Source organism: Miniopterus natalensis, chromosome 15 (genome assembly GCF_054644295.1).
Source record: "Miniopterus natalensis isolate mMinNat1 chromosome 15, mMinNat1.hap1, whole genome shotgun sequence".
In the NCBI taxonomy this organism is placed as follows: domain Eukaryota; kingdom Metazoa; phylum Chordata; class Mammalia; order Chiroptera; family Miniopteridae; genus Miniopterus; species Miniopterus natalensis.
The window spans coordinates 41,195,710-41,213,160 of record NC_142095.1 but is presented as its reverse complement, the minus strand read 5'-3'; the positions used below and the strand labels follow the sequence as shown (position 1 = coordinate 41,213,160).

The window sequence follows — 17,451 nt, the reverse complement described above, 5'->3', positions numbered from 1 at the left end:
CAATAGGTCAATAAATAGCACTGGCCACAATTTAAACCCAGCTTCTAATTTCATCCATGCTTTTTTTTTTTTTTAACAAATGGAAGTGGCTAATTGGGATCAAATTAGTCCCCTTGAAGGAGCAATTGGCTACTTATCCCTGATTTGCAAGATTTAAGTGGTCTAATGTACCAGCAATTAGCTTCCCACTTGCATAGTGCCTACAGATCTGGAGTTCTCTCCCAAAGCTGTCAAAGACTTGTCTTGTGGTGGGAACTCTGTAGTCAGATAGCCAGTGTATATTTTAGATTATGATCATTTCTTTGGAAGAACTAAGGCAGTTCTTAGGAAAATCAAAGCCAAAACAGAGATGTATTTGGCTATAGGGGAAAATTGGTATAGGACTGGTTGATCCAGGTGATTGCCTCAACTCTCTGGACTTCCCACATACAGATGGCTTGTTCATTTATGTGATTATAGAGAGTACTTATTTTTTCCCCTTTATTTTAGTGGTGCAACCTATGCATTGACTTGGTGGCATTTACCAGTGAAATATTCAAGGGAGCAGTTTTCCAGTCATTAGATGGAATAATCGTCTCAGCTCACTGTAAGCTGCGGAAGATCTTCACTTTAAAATCCAAGCCTCAAGACACTGCTGATAAAGATGGTATGTTCAAGTTGCTATCAAGATTTTTAAATGTTTTTTAAATTAAACATTTCTTTGGAGAGTGTAAGTCCATGGTAGTAGTTTTTAAATTTTATTTTATTGTGGAAAGAATACTTAACATGAGATCTCTTTATCCTTTTAATACATTTTTAAGTATACAATATGTAATTGTTGACTGTAGGTACCACGTTATACAGCAGGCTTATAGAGCTCATTTATCTTCCCTTTATGTCCGTTGATTTGTAACTCCCCATTTCCCCCTGCCCTCAACCCTGACAACTCTTTGACTCCACGAATTTGACTATTTTAGATACCTTGTGTAAGTAGAATTTTATAGTATTTGTCTCTCTGTAATTGGCTTTTTTCATTTAGAATAAGTTCTCATGGTTCATCTATGTTGTGGCATATGTTTTTCTTTACTCTGAATCACATTTCTTTTTACTGTAGCTGAATGTCACAAAGATATATTTTTTATTTTTGTGATTATATATTTTTTTCTTTATGGTAGTACTCACCATCTGAATTAGTCAGGGATTAGTTGTAAGCAACAGAATTTCTCTAGGTAGTTGAAAAAGAAAAAGAATTCATTTAAGGAAACAACCAGTTCATAGAATCTCAAGGAGATCCAGAAAGTCAGGCCTGGAAGCAATACAATAGCCAAGAACACACCCAGCCCCTGCCACGAGATTCTTCCAAGGAAGACTCCAATAGCCACTGCAACTAGGCAAGGACTTCCTAATTCACACCATAATGCTGGGCTCCAGGTTCCAGAATTTCTTTACTGATGCTTCTGAAAATTGGATCTCTTCTTTCCTACCACCCCCAACAAAGCGGATTTCTTCTTCATGCTTCTCTGCTGAACAAAGACTGGCATAGCTGTGTCTGATTTGAAGAGCCCACGTCACATGCTGCACGGAAGGGCCGGCAAAGCAAATGCCTGATTCCTGACAAGGGAGAGAGGATTTGTGTAGCAAAGTCACCAAATTAGGAAGGTTCGAAGGATATTGGACATCCAAAATGCTCTACATTTGTCCACTAGACTATCTTACGTTTCTTGAAGTCACTGGGAGAAATTATGTTAATATATTAATTTTCTAATGATCATGTTAAAATAGAAAGATGGTGAAATTATTCCTCATAATATTTCTAGAGAGACTGGAAACCATATACATTAATCATGCTTTCTGTGATTGATAAACTTACTATGCAGGTAACTGAGCCATCTAGAATTCATAAAGCAGCACAAACTCTCCTGCTCAGATAGTCTTAAACAACTGAGAGTATTGGGAGAATACTGATGCTTCCTTTTGATTTTCATCTGGGATTATTTTTGACAAAATCAGTTCTTCTAGAAGCCCAGGAAACAGGCCTGCATATAAGATGCCAAAGGTGATTTCTTAGAAGTTTGTTTGTAGACTTCAGACTTGTGCTCCATCTGGATGAGTGTCGGAGAAATCCTTGTGTGGTTCACTCCATGGAACAGACACTGTACCTATAAGTTTTATTTGATAATAAAACAGCAGTGCGTTGATAGCAGCTCCCCAATGGAATCACAAGCCAGGAATTATGGGCTCTCATCGTACCAATTAAAGTCTATACAAAAAGTGAAAAATTCCATTTTTTTAAAAATAGCACCCAGATGATAAGAAACCTCAAATTTATAGACATATATGTACATTCTACATCAGATCATAGATGAATCATAACCTGATTAATGTTTTTAAATAAATGTCAGGAAAAAAGTGAATCAAAAATTGTCAGATTAAATAAATATTTTTATCTAAGTGGCCCTTCCTCAAGCCCACTAAAATTAATATAAGAATAAAATTGGTGTAAACCCACCATGATAAAGAGGAGGCAACAACAGACAAAAGATGTTCATAAATCTTGTGAGATTGGCAAATAGGGAAACCGAGGCACAGAGAAGTCAGATAATGTGCCCAGTGTCGCACAACTATTAAGTAGCGGAGCAGGATTTGAACACTGGCAGCAGGATTCGAGCTTCTGCTCCTAATTGCTACAGTGTACTCCTCTTGTGGGAGGATAGACGGGAGGGGAAATTTTAAAAGGAAAGGTACAAGAGATGTCATGGAATACGAACGCCAGGCTGTGCTTAGGGTGCCTGATTACAACAAATAATGGGTCCTTTTCTTCTGCAGAGACAGATTAGTCAGTCATAGTGTTGAGACTTTTATATCAGGCAACTTTTTTTACCCGTTTCTTGCATTCCTTTCTGGGATTCAATAAATAAATACTGTATTAAATGCTTGCTTGAGCTCAGTACTGTGTTATCCCTGGCTTATTTCAATTTCTACCATTTTAAACTCACCCGAGCTAGAAAGTGTTGCCTAATTCTTTGCTGTTCTCTGTTTATACAGTGGATATAATGGAACATGAATTACTACAACCTTAAAACAGCAATTAACTAGTTTTTTACCTTCCCAGAAGAATGACTTATGCTGGACACCCGTGCTTAATGGACAATCACTTGCTCTTTCCTGTCTTCTCTTTTCTCTCCTCTCTTTCTCTTAGCTATCTACACATATATTCTGTTTTTCAAAAACACAGAATGATGTAAGTTAGTCAATAATTCAGTCGTGCAAATACCTAAAAATACCACTCCATGTCCCCTCAGGAATCATAAAAGTAATAAAGTAAAAGTTAAAGGTATGCTTAATTAAAGGTATGATTTCAGACTGAGAGACCCTTGGGGGCATAGGTCGGGCCTCCACATTCTTCTCTCTCCTACAGGACCTGGCACCGATAACCTGTCATTAATGTTTGATGAATTAATGAAGTGAGGATTGGCTAATTGTTTGTTCATTCAATTATTTATTCATTCACCATCTGTATTCAGTAAACTTTTACTGAGTGTCAAGCAATGTGAAGAAAATTATCCCTTCAAAGGCCACTGAAAAAACTAGAATCCCTGATGTTTTGCCTTAACAGACTTATTGAGCAGGGAAGGACCTTCGAAGTCATCTAATCCAATGTCTTAATTATGCATGTGAGCAAAACCAGGCCCATTAGTTATGAGGCATCTGGTGTTGAGATCACAGAGGTGGAACCTGTGGCCAAGCCTCTGACTGACTATTCCTTCCCCAACAATACACAGTTTACCTTTCTCAGTAACTGGAATGGTTTAGTGTTTTTAATAACTAGCATTGTTGAGTGTTTTCCTACTTCTCTCCTTATCTTCAGGTCAGGTGAGTGCACGTCAGACCCAGTCTCATCAGTTTATTAAAGCTGCATTCCCACTCCTTCCTGCAGGGGAGTCGAACTCAGAATGCCCTTGCTTAGCAAACCACTACAGGGCAAGAGAGGGGGTAATGTCTCAGCACTGCAGAGGTGCCCAGTAGCCAATAGATCCCACAAATATAGGTCATGAATATCTGTATATCTAGACTCACAATTATTCAATTAAAATATCAATTTTATAATTAAATCTTATAAAATATTTATAATAGAGCTTCATATCTCAAAAACTCTAAGGATAACAGTTCTATTTATAACAGCATCCAAAATAATTAAATACTGTATCTAGGAATAAATTTAACCGGGGGGGGGGTGAAAGACTTTTCACTGGAAGCTGTAAAACATTGCTAAAATAAATTAAAGATAACCTGAATAAATGGAAAGCCATCTCATGTTCATGGATTGCAGGACATAATTTTGTTAAGATGTCATATTACCTAAAGAAATCTAAAGATTCAATACAACCTCTCTCAAAATTTCAGTGGCCTTTTTTGCAGAAATGAAAAAGCCGATCCTCAAATTCATATGAGATTTCAAGGGGACTCAAATTGCCAAAAATAATCTTGAAAAAGACTAACAGAGTTGGAGCATTCGCACTTTCAAATTTCAAAACATACCTGAGAGTTACAGTAATCAAAACAGTTTCATACAACTAGGATAGACATATAAACCAATGGAATAGAATTGAGTCCCGAAGTGAACCCATACGTCTGATTGTGACCGGGGTGCCAAGAACATTCCGTGGGGAGAGAACAGTCTCTTCAACAATGGTTCTGGGGCAGTTGAACGTCCACATGCAAAAGAATGAGGTTGGACCCCTGCTCATACCGTATATAAAAGTTAACTCAAAATGGACCAGAAACCTAAATACAGGGGTGGGAAAAGTAGGTTTACAGTTGTGAGGACATGAAACAGAGTTTATTCTTGTATTATTACTGGTTAATTATTGTATTATTTGTATCACAACTATAAACCTACTTTTGCCCACCCTTCTATAAGAGCTAATAGGAACAAAATAGGGCTAAATCTTCATGATCTTCGATTTGGCCAAGGATTCCTAAAATATGACACCAAAAGCACAGCAACAAAAATTTTAAAACAGATAAATTGGACTTCAAAACTTAAAACTTTCGTTCATCATCTCCCGGCAGGCATAGCTCAGTAGCTGAGCGTCAGCTCATGAACCAGGAGGTCACGGTTCGTATCCTGGTCAGGGCACATGCCCAGGTTGCAGGCTTCATCCCCAGTGGGGGGGTGCAGGAGGCACCCAAGCAATGATTCTCTCATCATTAATGTTTCTGTCTCTCTCCCCCCTCTCCTTTCTTCTCTCTGAAATCAATAAAAACATTTTTTTAAAAATAAAAGCTTTCACACATCAAAGGAGACTGTCAAATTGAAAAGCCTACAAAGTGAGAGAAAATATTTGCAGGATAGGATATATATTCTGGTTCTACATATAGGGAGTATATATTCTGATATAATCTGTTGTCTGGAATATATAACTGACTCTTACAACCCAACAAAAAGACACACAACCTAATTAAAAAATGGTCAAAGGATTTGAATATCTTCCAAAGAAAATATACAAATGGCTGACAGACACATGAAAAGATGCTTAACACCATCAGTCATTAGGGAAATGCAAATTAAAACCACAATGAGACACCACTTTATACTCACTAGGATGACTGTAATGATTTTTTATGGAAAGCAAGTGTTGGCAAGGGTATGGAAAAACAGGAACCCTCGTACATTCTAATGGGAACACAAAATTATTCTCCTGCTCTGGAAAACAGTTGCTACAGTTCCTAAAACACATAAACATAGATTACCACATGAGTTTGCAATTCCACTCCTAAGTATATACCCAAAAGAATGGAAAACAGATACATAGACATGTATGTTCATAGTAGCATTATTCATAATAGCCAAAATGTGGAAACAACCCAAACATTTATCAAGAGATGATTGGATAAACAAAATGTGGTATGTACTTTACACAGACACCAGAGGTCACATTTTGTATGATTCCATTTCTGTGAAATATCCAGAATGGATAAATCTGTAGAGATAGAATGCAGATTTGGGGTTGTCAAGGACGGAGTGGGGGAGAGGCTGGAGGGAATGGTAGAAACTGGTTAATGGGTGTGGGATTTTACTTGCAGTATATAGGGGTGGTGGTTGCCCACCATTGTGAGTTTGCTAAATGCCACTGAATCGTTCATTTTAAAATGCTTAATTTTATGAATCTCTCCTCAATAAATTAGTTTTTAAAAAACTCGAAGGGTATAATTCATTCATGATAGCCAAGTTTTGGGTGTAACCCAGGCTGATTTACCCCTTTAAACATCAAAACCTTTTATTATAAAATGCACATACTAAGATGTGGTGGTTTTGTCAACATAATGAAAAATTTTACATAAATTTGTCTGTTATTAATAATAAACACTTATGTAGCATTGCCTATGGAGCAGGCACTATTCTTAACCCCTTATATACATTAACTCATTTAATCATCACAATAACCCTATAAGGTAAGTATTTTTATATCCATGTTACAGATAAGGAGAGTAGGACCCAACAAGGTAAACTACTGTGCTCAAGTCACACAGCTAATAAGTGGTGGAGCCAGAATGTGAACCCAGGACACCTTGCTCCAGAGCCTGTAATTTTAACCCCTTGGAGTACTGCATAATAATACCTTTCTTCTTTATACAGTAATCTTCATAAAGGCTGGGATTTGAATCCATGCCAGGCCTAGAGAAAATCTGATAGTTATATGGCGAATGAATGAACAAACAAAAAATAAACAACAGACTTTGTATCAATATAGTTATAGACTAAATGTATGTATCCCCTGAAGTTCATATGTTGACACCTAATCCCCAAAGTGACGGTATTTGGAGGTGGGGCCTTTGGTTGGTGATTAGGTCATGGGGTGGAGCCCCCATGAATAGGATTAGTGCCCTCAGAAAAGAGGCCCCAGAGAGCTCGCCGCCCCTTCTGCCCTGTGAGGGCACAGGAAGAAGATGCCCATCTCTGAATAGGCATCTCACCAGACACCAACCTGCTGGTGCCTTGATCTTGGACTTCTCAGCTTCCAGAACTGTGAGGAAAAAATTGCTGTTGTTTATAAGCCACTCGGTCTACCATATTCTGTTATAACAGACCAAACAAAGTACAACAAATGTTTTGGCAGTTAGAGACTTTTGTGTTTACTGCTTGTCTCTCACTGGTGTTTCAGAAAGGTGAGATTTTATGTAAATAAGACACTGGTAGGCACTGTAGGCTATCCCCATATTAATAAGATGAATATAATTGAGTCTGGGACCAGTGAACTATTATAAAATTAGCCCTTATTTAAACTATATGAATTAGGGGAAGCCAATACCAAAACAGATTTATAAATCTCCCTATTTTACAAGACATTCCCCCCCCAAAAAAATGGGGATGATGATTTTTAATGCATAAAGTACTTTATGTATGTATTAAAATTGATAACTTAATTTTTAAAGCTAGTTAAGATACTCATCAAAGGTATTAAACACCTACAGAATGGTTCATTTTATGGTGTCTTTATGGTGAACAGGGTTACATCATCACTCAAACATTCTAATAATACACTAACTCATACTGGGAGCAAAAACATCAAAAAAAACCCACCCTCTGGTCGCGTCTGGATACTACCTGGGCTCATCCGTCCACGTCCTCACAGCCTCCCCTCCACGTACCACTTTGCCGTTCCAGCCAGCATCACGTTCTTTGCGATCTGGTGATCTGAAGTACGTGAACAAAAGCAGTTGGAATTCAGCTGTGGCATGTTTCAGACGTTAGCCAAGCAGTCCGCCTGGTCCCATACCATCTCTTCCCGAAGGTGGAACTTGTCTGAAGGAACAGTGCAGACAGGCCCTGGCCCCTTAGTGTCTGATCGCCAGCTTGGTTTGTTAGGTGCCGTCTGGGGAGAGAGATGTGCTCTCCAAATAAAATGTGTATGGGGTGCTACTTTTGAGGGTGTAGCTGGGTAAAGAGCAACCAGAGAAGAAACGAGGAAGACGTGGCAGCTGCATTCAGTCTGGGTCAGCTGTTACCAAGGGGCTTTTTGTCCATGGCGGCCTGTGGAAGCACATGCGGCACTAAATGTACCCTAAATATACCAGTGGGGTCGCCCCACCGGCCTCTTCCGTGCCGGCTGCGCCCTGGCAGGACTGTGTTTCTTTCCTTTCCTTCGCCTTCAGTCTCCCAGTGCTCTGTTCCCTTCATCTGAGTGATCACTGCCCCCCATTTCCCCAGCCACTTTCTACGTATCCCTCATGACTCAGGTCAAGTGTCTCCTGAGCAGAGACTTTCAGTGACACCCTGCGCTGGCAGATTTCCCCATTACCTCTTTCACAGCACCTTGAACGTTTCCTTCAGAGCCCTCAACTGAACTATAATTAAATACCCATTTATGGATAACGTGTTTCGTATTCTCTACTGGGTGTAAGCTTCAAGAAGGCCAGGACAGAGTCACTCTGCGTCACCACTGGATTCCCAGCCACTAGATAAGTGCTTGACATGGAATAGAGGTTTGATACGTATTTGCTGAATGATGAACTGAGTAAATGAAGGAATGAAGACAGGCCATGCCCCCTATTTATTCACAGTGTGGCACTGGTTAATTTTTACTGTAGTGTCTATGCTCTTTTCAGAATTCTTATTTTAAAATTAAGCTGTGAATGCTAAAAAAAATAAAGTAAAATGACCTAGCGATTGGACATGGCGGGGATGGCTAGTGGCGAGCTGGGTGGTGGGGAGATGAGTTATCTTCCATTTAGGTCTATCAGATCAGCCAACTGCCAGGTCATAGTTTGGTTTCACAGAAATGAGACTAAAGCCCCTTTCCGTGTGTTCTTCCACAAAGTCTCAGAAAAAGGTGGAGAGTCAGTAGTTGCTAAATTAAATAGTTTTAGCAATTAGTCTTTATTTTAAAATAATAAACCAATAGTTTTTTATTTATCCTTTTATTGAAGGTTTTATACTGTCCAGAATTTTCCTCAAATAATAACCCAATAAGTAGGGAAACAGCCTGGGTACAAGGAGAGAGTAGATACACAGAAAGGGAAGGTGACACAGGAGAGCTGAGCCTTTTAATGTGCAATCTGATTTGCATGTCAGCCACCTTCCGGTAGTACTCAGATTGCCTCTATCAGCGTGGCCAGAGTTTATACTTACATAGAATGTTTTTGAGGGATGATTGGTTGAATTTTTCTTACTACTCACATTCATATATACACAAACATTTTTCCCCCGCTATATTCTAAAATTTTTATAAAGAATAAAATAAAACCCATGCTTAAAGTTAACCATCAAAAGTTATTTTACATTTTGGTATCTTTCCTTGTCTTTTTGCCATTCACACACTTTATTTATTGGTTTTCTACAGTTGGGATAGTGTTTTGTATGTATGATTTTCATTTCACTTTTATTTTTTAAATCCTCACCGAAGGATATGTTTTTACTGATTTTAGAGAGAGAGAAACATCAATGTGAGAGAAACATCGATTGGTTGCCCCTAGTACGCACCCCGACTGGGGTCAAACCCACGGCCCAGGTACGTGCCCTGACGGAGAACTGAACCCACAACTGTGTGGTGTCCGGGACGACACTCCAACCAGCCGAGCACCCGGCCGGAGCTCATGTACTTTTTATCTTGAGCCTTTCTCATATCATTAAGTCGTCTTCATACATACAATTTCTTGTGACTCTTGACTGGAAATCCAAGTTGTTTATTTCTCAGAAATTATAAACACCTACTTACAGAGACCTTTGTCTGAATTTATTATTTTTATTTTTTTACTTCAGGGTAGATTCATAAAGAAATTACTGAGTAAAATGGCACATACATTTTTAAGGCTTTTGATACATGTACTAAAATTGCTTTTTGGAATGCTAATACCAATTTAATTCCTACTTGCTACATATGACAAGACTTAATATCTTTGCCATGAAAAGGTCATACAAATAAAAGGAAAAAATGTTCTAATAGTAAAATAGATTGAGATCAAGAAAAGAAAATTTACTAAAGCTAAAATTTAAATATATAAATATGTATGAACAATATCAAATTTCATTAGAAATATATATTATAATAAAAATACTACATTAACTATAATTGTTTCTCCTTTGAAAATATTCAAAGATAAGATATTAACAGGGGAAGCTGAGTAAAGGGCATATAGGAACTCTGTACTATTTTTATAACTTTTCTATAGATCTAATATTATTTCAAAAAGTGAAGAATTTAATTTACTCATAAAGTAAATTAAAATGGCTGTAGCGCTTATTCAGTAATGTCATTGTACTTCTTGATCTCATATAAATGAGCCACCGAGCCCCCAAAAATCTTGTTTGAAACGTACCTAACCAGCCCTTCTCTCAGGATACACTGGAGGGGGTCAGTGGGGAAAAAGGGGACATCTGTAATACTTTCAACAATGAAGATAAATTTAAAAAATATATATATATATAAAATATTTCCAGGGAATGCTCTTATTGCACAAGTCTCTGAACCTGCTCCATATGTTATATACTCTCATTTAATCCTTCTATGGTCCTAGAAAATAAGCAGTAAAGTCATCAGGCTCATTTTACAGATGAGAAAACCAAGATGATAAGGTTGAATAACTCATCCAAAGTCAGATTCTAAAATGATTTACTTTAATTGGTTTCATTTATAAGATCTGCCCATTTGGCAGAAATGGCTTACATTTTGAGATTGAATGTTTGTCTTCGTTTCCAGCTGGATATGGTGTTCCCTTTCCAGCAGATGAGCCTACAGACGTTATTCCACGGAGCTGCCAACTAACGACAGATGTTCCACAAGTCACACAGCTGCTGAACATGACAAAGCTCCGCCAAACTGTAATAAAACTCGGGGGTCATCCCCTACGTTCAGCAGAATCAGGTATGCACTCAGGTACCTAAATTATAAGCATATTTATTTGTAAGACCAAAATAAAGGGGGCGAACAGCCTTGCAATTAATCTTTATAGCTTGAAGTTAAATATTATGACACTTCAACATTGACTCGTTAGTGATATATCATTATTTTAAGTTTCTCTTTAGCAACTAAAAGAGAGATTTTTCCTGGATTTTTTTACATGATAAATCAAAACATGCTTAACTATTCCTCTCCTTTTCCTGTATGCTTCCAAGCCCTGCCAATTATACCCCCTAAACATCTCTCAAATCTGTCTCCTCTGTCTTGTTTCTCCACTGTTCTGATCCCCACTGTCATTCACCGTAGCCTCCCAGTTAATCTCCACAGCTGTCAGAATTGTCTTTCTGATCATAGAAATAGAAATGTGATCCTGTCACTCTTTAATTAAAGACTTTTTAAATTAAATGCCTTTCCCACTATCTTAGAAAACAACATGAAAAGACCCTTAGGAATTCACACAAAGCCAACCCTCCCGTCCCAAACCTACTCCACAGTTTTCTCTCCAGACCACCTTTCTCTCGTTCCCCATGTGTGATTTTCTGACCACTCTGTGGGCTTTCACGTGTTCATATTTTGGGATTGCTGTTTCGTTGGCCTAAGATGATTTCGAAGCTTGCCGCTCCGCTTGGAAAGCTCCCATTTACCTTTCTAGACCCAGCTCAAATGCCACCTCTTCTCTACAGCCTTTCCTAATTCTGGCAGACATTGTTCTCTTTCCATGACTTTTCCCTTTCTTCTTTCTCTCTCTCTCCCTCTCTCTCTCTCTCTTGCAGTACTTTTTAATATGTCTGCATTCCTCAATAAAGTGTGACTTTCTCATTCATTTATTTCCCTAGCTTCTGACAACATAGCCCTTGCCATATACCAAGTCAGGGGCTGCAGACTCAAATTACTACAGAGGCCAGTGAGATATCATAAATAAATAAAGTGACCTGGATGGCTGGATATTTGACACATAGAAACATTTTCTGGTTCAACAGTGAGCCTTATTGGGAGTGGAGGGGGCCTTAGGGAAGAGGGTTGAGATGTGTCAAAGAAATAGTTCTCTGCCATGAAAACAGCAACATTAACTACTATGTAAATGATACAGTAGGTGGCCGACTAACACTCAGCCTGGGAGGAGCTGTAGGGAGTGGTGAGGACTGTAGCAAACTAGCAGCCCATCCTCAGTGTAGGAGGGGTAACTGCAGTTCAGTTCTAGCCAAGTGCTGCCTTGCTGGAATGCAGGCCCAGTCTCACCAGTTCTTCCCCTTTGTTTTCAAGACTAAATATCCCAATGTTTATGATAAGTCTCCCACTTTTAAAATATTATCTAAGTCTGAATTTTTTTGGAAACACTCTATGAGCCTAACGAAACATGCCAGTACATGCCAGTTTTCTGCACTGGAACAGTCACCCATAGCTATTGACCAAATGAATGGATAGTGCTTTACAAATCAAGAAGGCTTAGATGAGTTGTTCCCAACCTCCTGTATTTTAGAATCACCTGGGACATTTTTTAAATGACTGACATAAAAAAATTTTTCTAATATCTGTACTTCATTCCTAGAGATTCTAATTTAATTAACCTGGGATGAATTTTTTTAAACAGCTTCCCCAGGGTTAAGAACCACTGAGTCACTTATCCCCACAAAGGTCATATGGTTTAGATTATATACTCATAAACATGGGAGTGGTGCAGAGGGAGGTGAGATGGTCATAATAGGGCACTTACAGAGGAAGTCGATCTTGAAGGTATTCAATAAATTAATGTATAAGTGTTTATAATGAATAAATATAAGATTCATGGATATGTAAGGTGGCACAGAAGCCCGAGCAAAGCTAAAGAGACAGCAAACTGCCTGGAGGAGCTTACGGAGGGATTGCCAGGAGGAACGGCCTGAGGAAGCAGAACGGCCGTGTTGGAAATACAAGAAGAATTGCCTCATGTTTCTAAAGTAGAGGAATGCTAACTTCTTTTTTAGGAAGTTGACAATGACGTCAGGACTCAATATGAATTTGTAAGTCAGGTGAGACCAGAGATTAAGGATTGCAGCTAAAATGTCTTTGCAGCAAGCTAGGCATGAAATGACAAGGGGCTGTGAAAGCGGAACTGCAGGGGAAACCGCAGGACGTGGTGACTCCAGGCAGCAGATGGGGAAGAGAGAGTGGGCCAAGTGAGAGGTCACCGTAGAAATGGGAAAAGGGGGTAACCGTGAGGAAATGAATGAATTGCGAGCATGGATTTAGTTTTGCTCTCTGTCTTTATCCCATGTTCATTTAGTCTGGTGAGTTTCCCATATAGCATTACATGTCCTAATCACATGTTCCCAAAGAACTGAGATTGATTTTATAACTTTTTCAGTACAAACCCTGGCAGAGACTGTGTGTAAATTGGCACTACATTTTAAACCCTTTATTATTAAATTTCCAAACTTACAGAACAGTAGAGAGAATATATAACGAACCCCCAAATATCCATCACCTGCTTCCACAATCACCAGCTTTGGGCAGGAATTTTTGATACCAATGAGGGCGTAAGTAGTGAGGATTTGTATATTTATTATATACACTGTCTTTAGATGACTGGAGGGAGGAAGAGAGATATATACAATCCATTTTCATTAAAAGACTTTTGGAAAATATATAAAAGGATGCAAAAGAACCCACTACCCAGACAGCCACTATAAACATATTGGGTTTCAATTCAATCTTAATGGAAGATTTGCCACAGAATGAAATGAGAAAGAGTGTTTTCAATAAGCAGGCACTCCCTCTGTATCTAATATATTGGCTTTGATAATTTTCAGTAACAGAAATGATTAAGCTATAAAGCCCATCAGATAACTCTCTGCTATTGTAAATGTTATTGTCTTCTCTGTATCTTAATGTTTTAATAATTAATTATGTCCTTAAAAGAAAATGTAAGTCTATAATCAAATATTTTAAGTGTCTTTTTTAGTTTAAAGTTCAAGGACACATGATGCCTGAGATTAAAGAGGAATTTGAATAAATATTAATTACATCATTAATTCAATATTTAAATTAAACAGAAACTTTTTCATGGGCCATATCTGACCCCAACTTGTAGAACAGGCTGTGAGTTCATATTTTGCAGATTTCATAAATAGGCTCTCACTGCATAATAATAGTTCATTTGAGTCATATATACAGAAAGTTGATAAACGTCTAATAGCACGTTTCTTCTGCCCTGTGAATCCCAATTATATTTATATTCATTTATAACTATAGAGTTTACGATTGTTTCCCTTAAGTAAATATTGCACATGTGTGGCAGCTGAGATTACATGAGCATATATTGAACTTTGTGCTTCTCTTTCTATAAATAATTTTCAGCTGCTCACTTTGACATGTGTGGGCTTTGAAATTTACTATAGGTGAATATAATAATAATTATTGTTCTCTGTGTAAGATATTTTATCTGAAAGGTGTAGCAAATGAATAGTGCCCAAGGACAGACTTTTTAATCATGGGAAAGCCAGGAGATATTTCTTCATTTGAACTATGTGTTTTTATGTCTTTCTAAAAAAAAAAAAAAGGGACTCCCCATTGTGAGATTTGAATTGCATGAGCAATGACTGTGTGTTTTTGTAATTGACTGTACAGTACTCATGTAAATTGTATTTTATTATAAATGCACATATTGAGAGATCCCAATGAAGCCGCTGCAGGAAGAAGTAGGTGTTTCCTATGGATGCTCTCCAGCACGTTTACCCGAGCAGAAAAGGGAACATCGAAACGTCTGCTTTAGAGAGCATTGTGTTGAATATCATATAACTTGACCGAGAGATTTAATAAAATAAATTAATAAAATAAATTTAATAAAATAAAATAAACACACTTAATAAAATAATTGTGTTTCCATAAGGCCAGTGTTGCCACACATTTTTACTGTTCACTTTCCAGTTCCTGGTGCACATTAGCTAATGAGCGTCAGTCTGCAGGTGACTGTGAGATCTGAGTCTTATTTCCATTTAATGAGACCCCAGTTTAATTAAACTGGAGAAGCAGTTCTGTTATTGAAGTTGATACTTCAGCTACTAATGACAAGGTGTAGTCCACTAAGCACAAATCAAAACTAGTAATTTACTTAAAAATTAGAAGGCAGTTCTCGCAAAGCACCCTTCTTTCCACGGCAGCAGTCTCATTGGATTTTTACTGCTTTTTAAATAAGAAGAGACTGACATCCCTGTCTCCTAGCACAGCTGCAAACAGGTGAATTAATGCATCTAGCAAAACCATGAAATAATCATCTAACTGTGCTTGGCATTGGTGAGATCCTTATTGACATTTTTTCTTGCATTCCACATTATGAAAGCAAAATTCAAGTCAAGCAACAAAATCTACTGTAAAGTAGAACCTAAAAAAAAAGGAGTAAGATTCTGACTCCCAGAAAAACAGGACACCCTTTTAATTTCTTCTCTAAACTCAGACTTTGGTAAACCTTATCTTAGGATTGCTGGTTAAAGAGATGTCACAAGTTCTAGCTACAATGTCTGATCATAATTCAGGGTAAACCTAGTCATCTCTCACATTTGAAATATATATTCTGTTTCCCTGTCTTTAGTAAAAATGAGGCATAATTGATCACATTCCTTCGTTAAAAAGTTTTAAATGTGAAAGGATTCCCTATGGATATCAATCTAGTGTCTGTTATAGCACAGATATCACAAATTATTTATAAAGTGAATTTTCCGTTTTCTGTGGTATTTCTGCCAAATGCTGAAAAAAACTTTGATACATAAATGATACATAAAACATAATATTAAATATTAAAAATACATTTAATTGGTTTGATAATTGTGCTAATTTTGCAGAATTGATTCATTCCAACCCTCACATTCTTCTTTAGATGCCTATTACAACATTGCTTATAGTAACAAAAACCTAGAGACAAACTACTTGTGCATAGTAGGGAACTGATTAAATATCCACCTAGTAAGACATTATCTATGTAGGTGTACAGATGACCTGATCTTCTCGTGATGGCCTAGAAAGGTCTCTAAGCCATGTCAGTCAGTAAAAAATGGCCAAGAATGCCAGTTCTATATGACCCCACTGATAGTTGCTTAGAGCTGCTGGTATATGTATACACCTTTAAGAAATAAGAAACTGAATAATTACCTTTAGGAACAGAGACTAGTAGAGTCAGGGAAGGAAGATAAGACTCTTATTTCTCATATCATATATTTATTATAGAATTTTAATTTTCTAAATATATTCATGATTTATTATGTCAGCAGATGTATTGTGTTACAACAATTATGAGACATTCCTGGTTCCTTTTGTATATTTTTCTGTCTTTTGAAAACCCCAAGAATTACTATAAAATTAAAATATATTTCTCTAGTAATATCAATATTTGCATTTAATATCAATATTTGCAAAATATATAATGGGAAGGAAAACCAGAATTATCAGCAAAATAAAACCTCTAAGTATATAATTAAATATTAAATTTGTTTATGGTATAATAAGGAAATATATGCTTTTTCACTAATAGTGAACGTAGGACTGTAATCATCAGTGACCTCCAGTAACTCCCAAGACACTCTATTTCTATTTTCATCACAGCGCTTACATCACCTGATATTTTCTTGTTTACTTGTTTGCTCATTGCTGTCTCCCATTCTGGAATTTGAGCTTAAAAACTGCAGGGTCCTGTTTATTGTTGTATCCCTAGCACCTAGCTCAGTGCTTTACACCTATTGGGAGCTTACTAAATATTTGTTGATTAAATGATCAAATGACTGAATAAAATACTAGCCAAATAATTTGAGTGGGTAAGTATATTAAGCATCATCATCATCATCATCGTCTTCATCATTATAGCTAATGTTTTTTTGTGTTTTTACTGTGTTCCAAGCACTAAACCCTTTATATATTATAATGGTCAAGGTTCTCCTTGTATATATGTGTGTGTGTATATATAATTAGGGTATCCCAAAAAATGTATACACACACTTTGAATAATTATAAAGGCAGTGTTTATTAAAATACATTTCATTTTCAAAGTTGATTTATCAGCTGTTAAAGTGTGTATACATTTGGGGGAACAGTATATATACACATATATATTGACAGACAGACATATAATAAGGAATTGGCTCACACAATTACACAGACTGAGAAGTCCCAGGATCTGCAGTCAGCAAGCGGGAGACCCAGGAGAGTTGGCGCTGTAGTTTCTGTCAAAGTCGGAAGGTCTGAGAACCAGGGGAGCTGATGGTGAAAGTCTCAGCCTGAGGGCAGAAGACCAATCAGTGCCCCAGCTCAGGGAGTCAGGCAGAAAGGTCAAGTTCCCCTTCCTCCACCTTTTTATTCTCCTCAGGCCCTGGACAGAGTGGGCGATGCCCATCCACACTGGGGAGGCCACTCTGCTTTATTCAGCCTACAGGTTCAAATGGTAATCTCGTCCGAAAACGCTCTCGCACTCACTCGTGAGGTTTAATCTGGGTGCCCTGTGGCCCAGTCAAGGCCACACATAAAATTAACCGTCTCGCGTAGTGTATCCCATTGAATCCTCCTACACACTTCTTTATGTAGAAGTCATCATGATCAGCATTTTGTA

General features: G+C 37.6%; 1 protein-coding gene across 1 annotated transcript in view; it reads left to right on the top strand.

The window, feature by feature from the left end:
• Positions 1 to 17,451, top strand: part of CFAP20DC (CFAP20 domain containing) — a 193,137-nt gene that overhangs the window by 82,167 nt on the left and 93,519 nt on the right. Inside the window, exons 6-7 of the mRNA XM_016205538.2 lie at positions 490 to 646; positions 10,680 to 10,844. Of these exons, the coding sequence (XP_016061024.2) occupies positions 490 to 646; positions 10,680 to 10,844 (322 nt within the window). The remainder of the gene's footprint in view (positions 1 to 489; positions 647 to 10,679; positions 10,845 to 17,451) is intronic.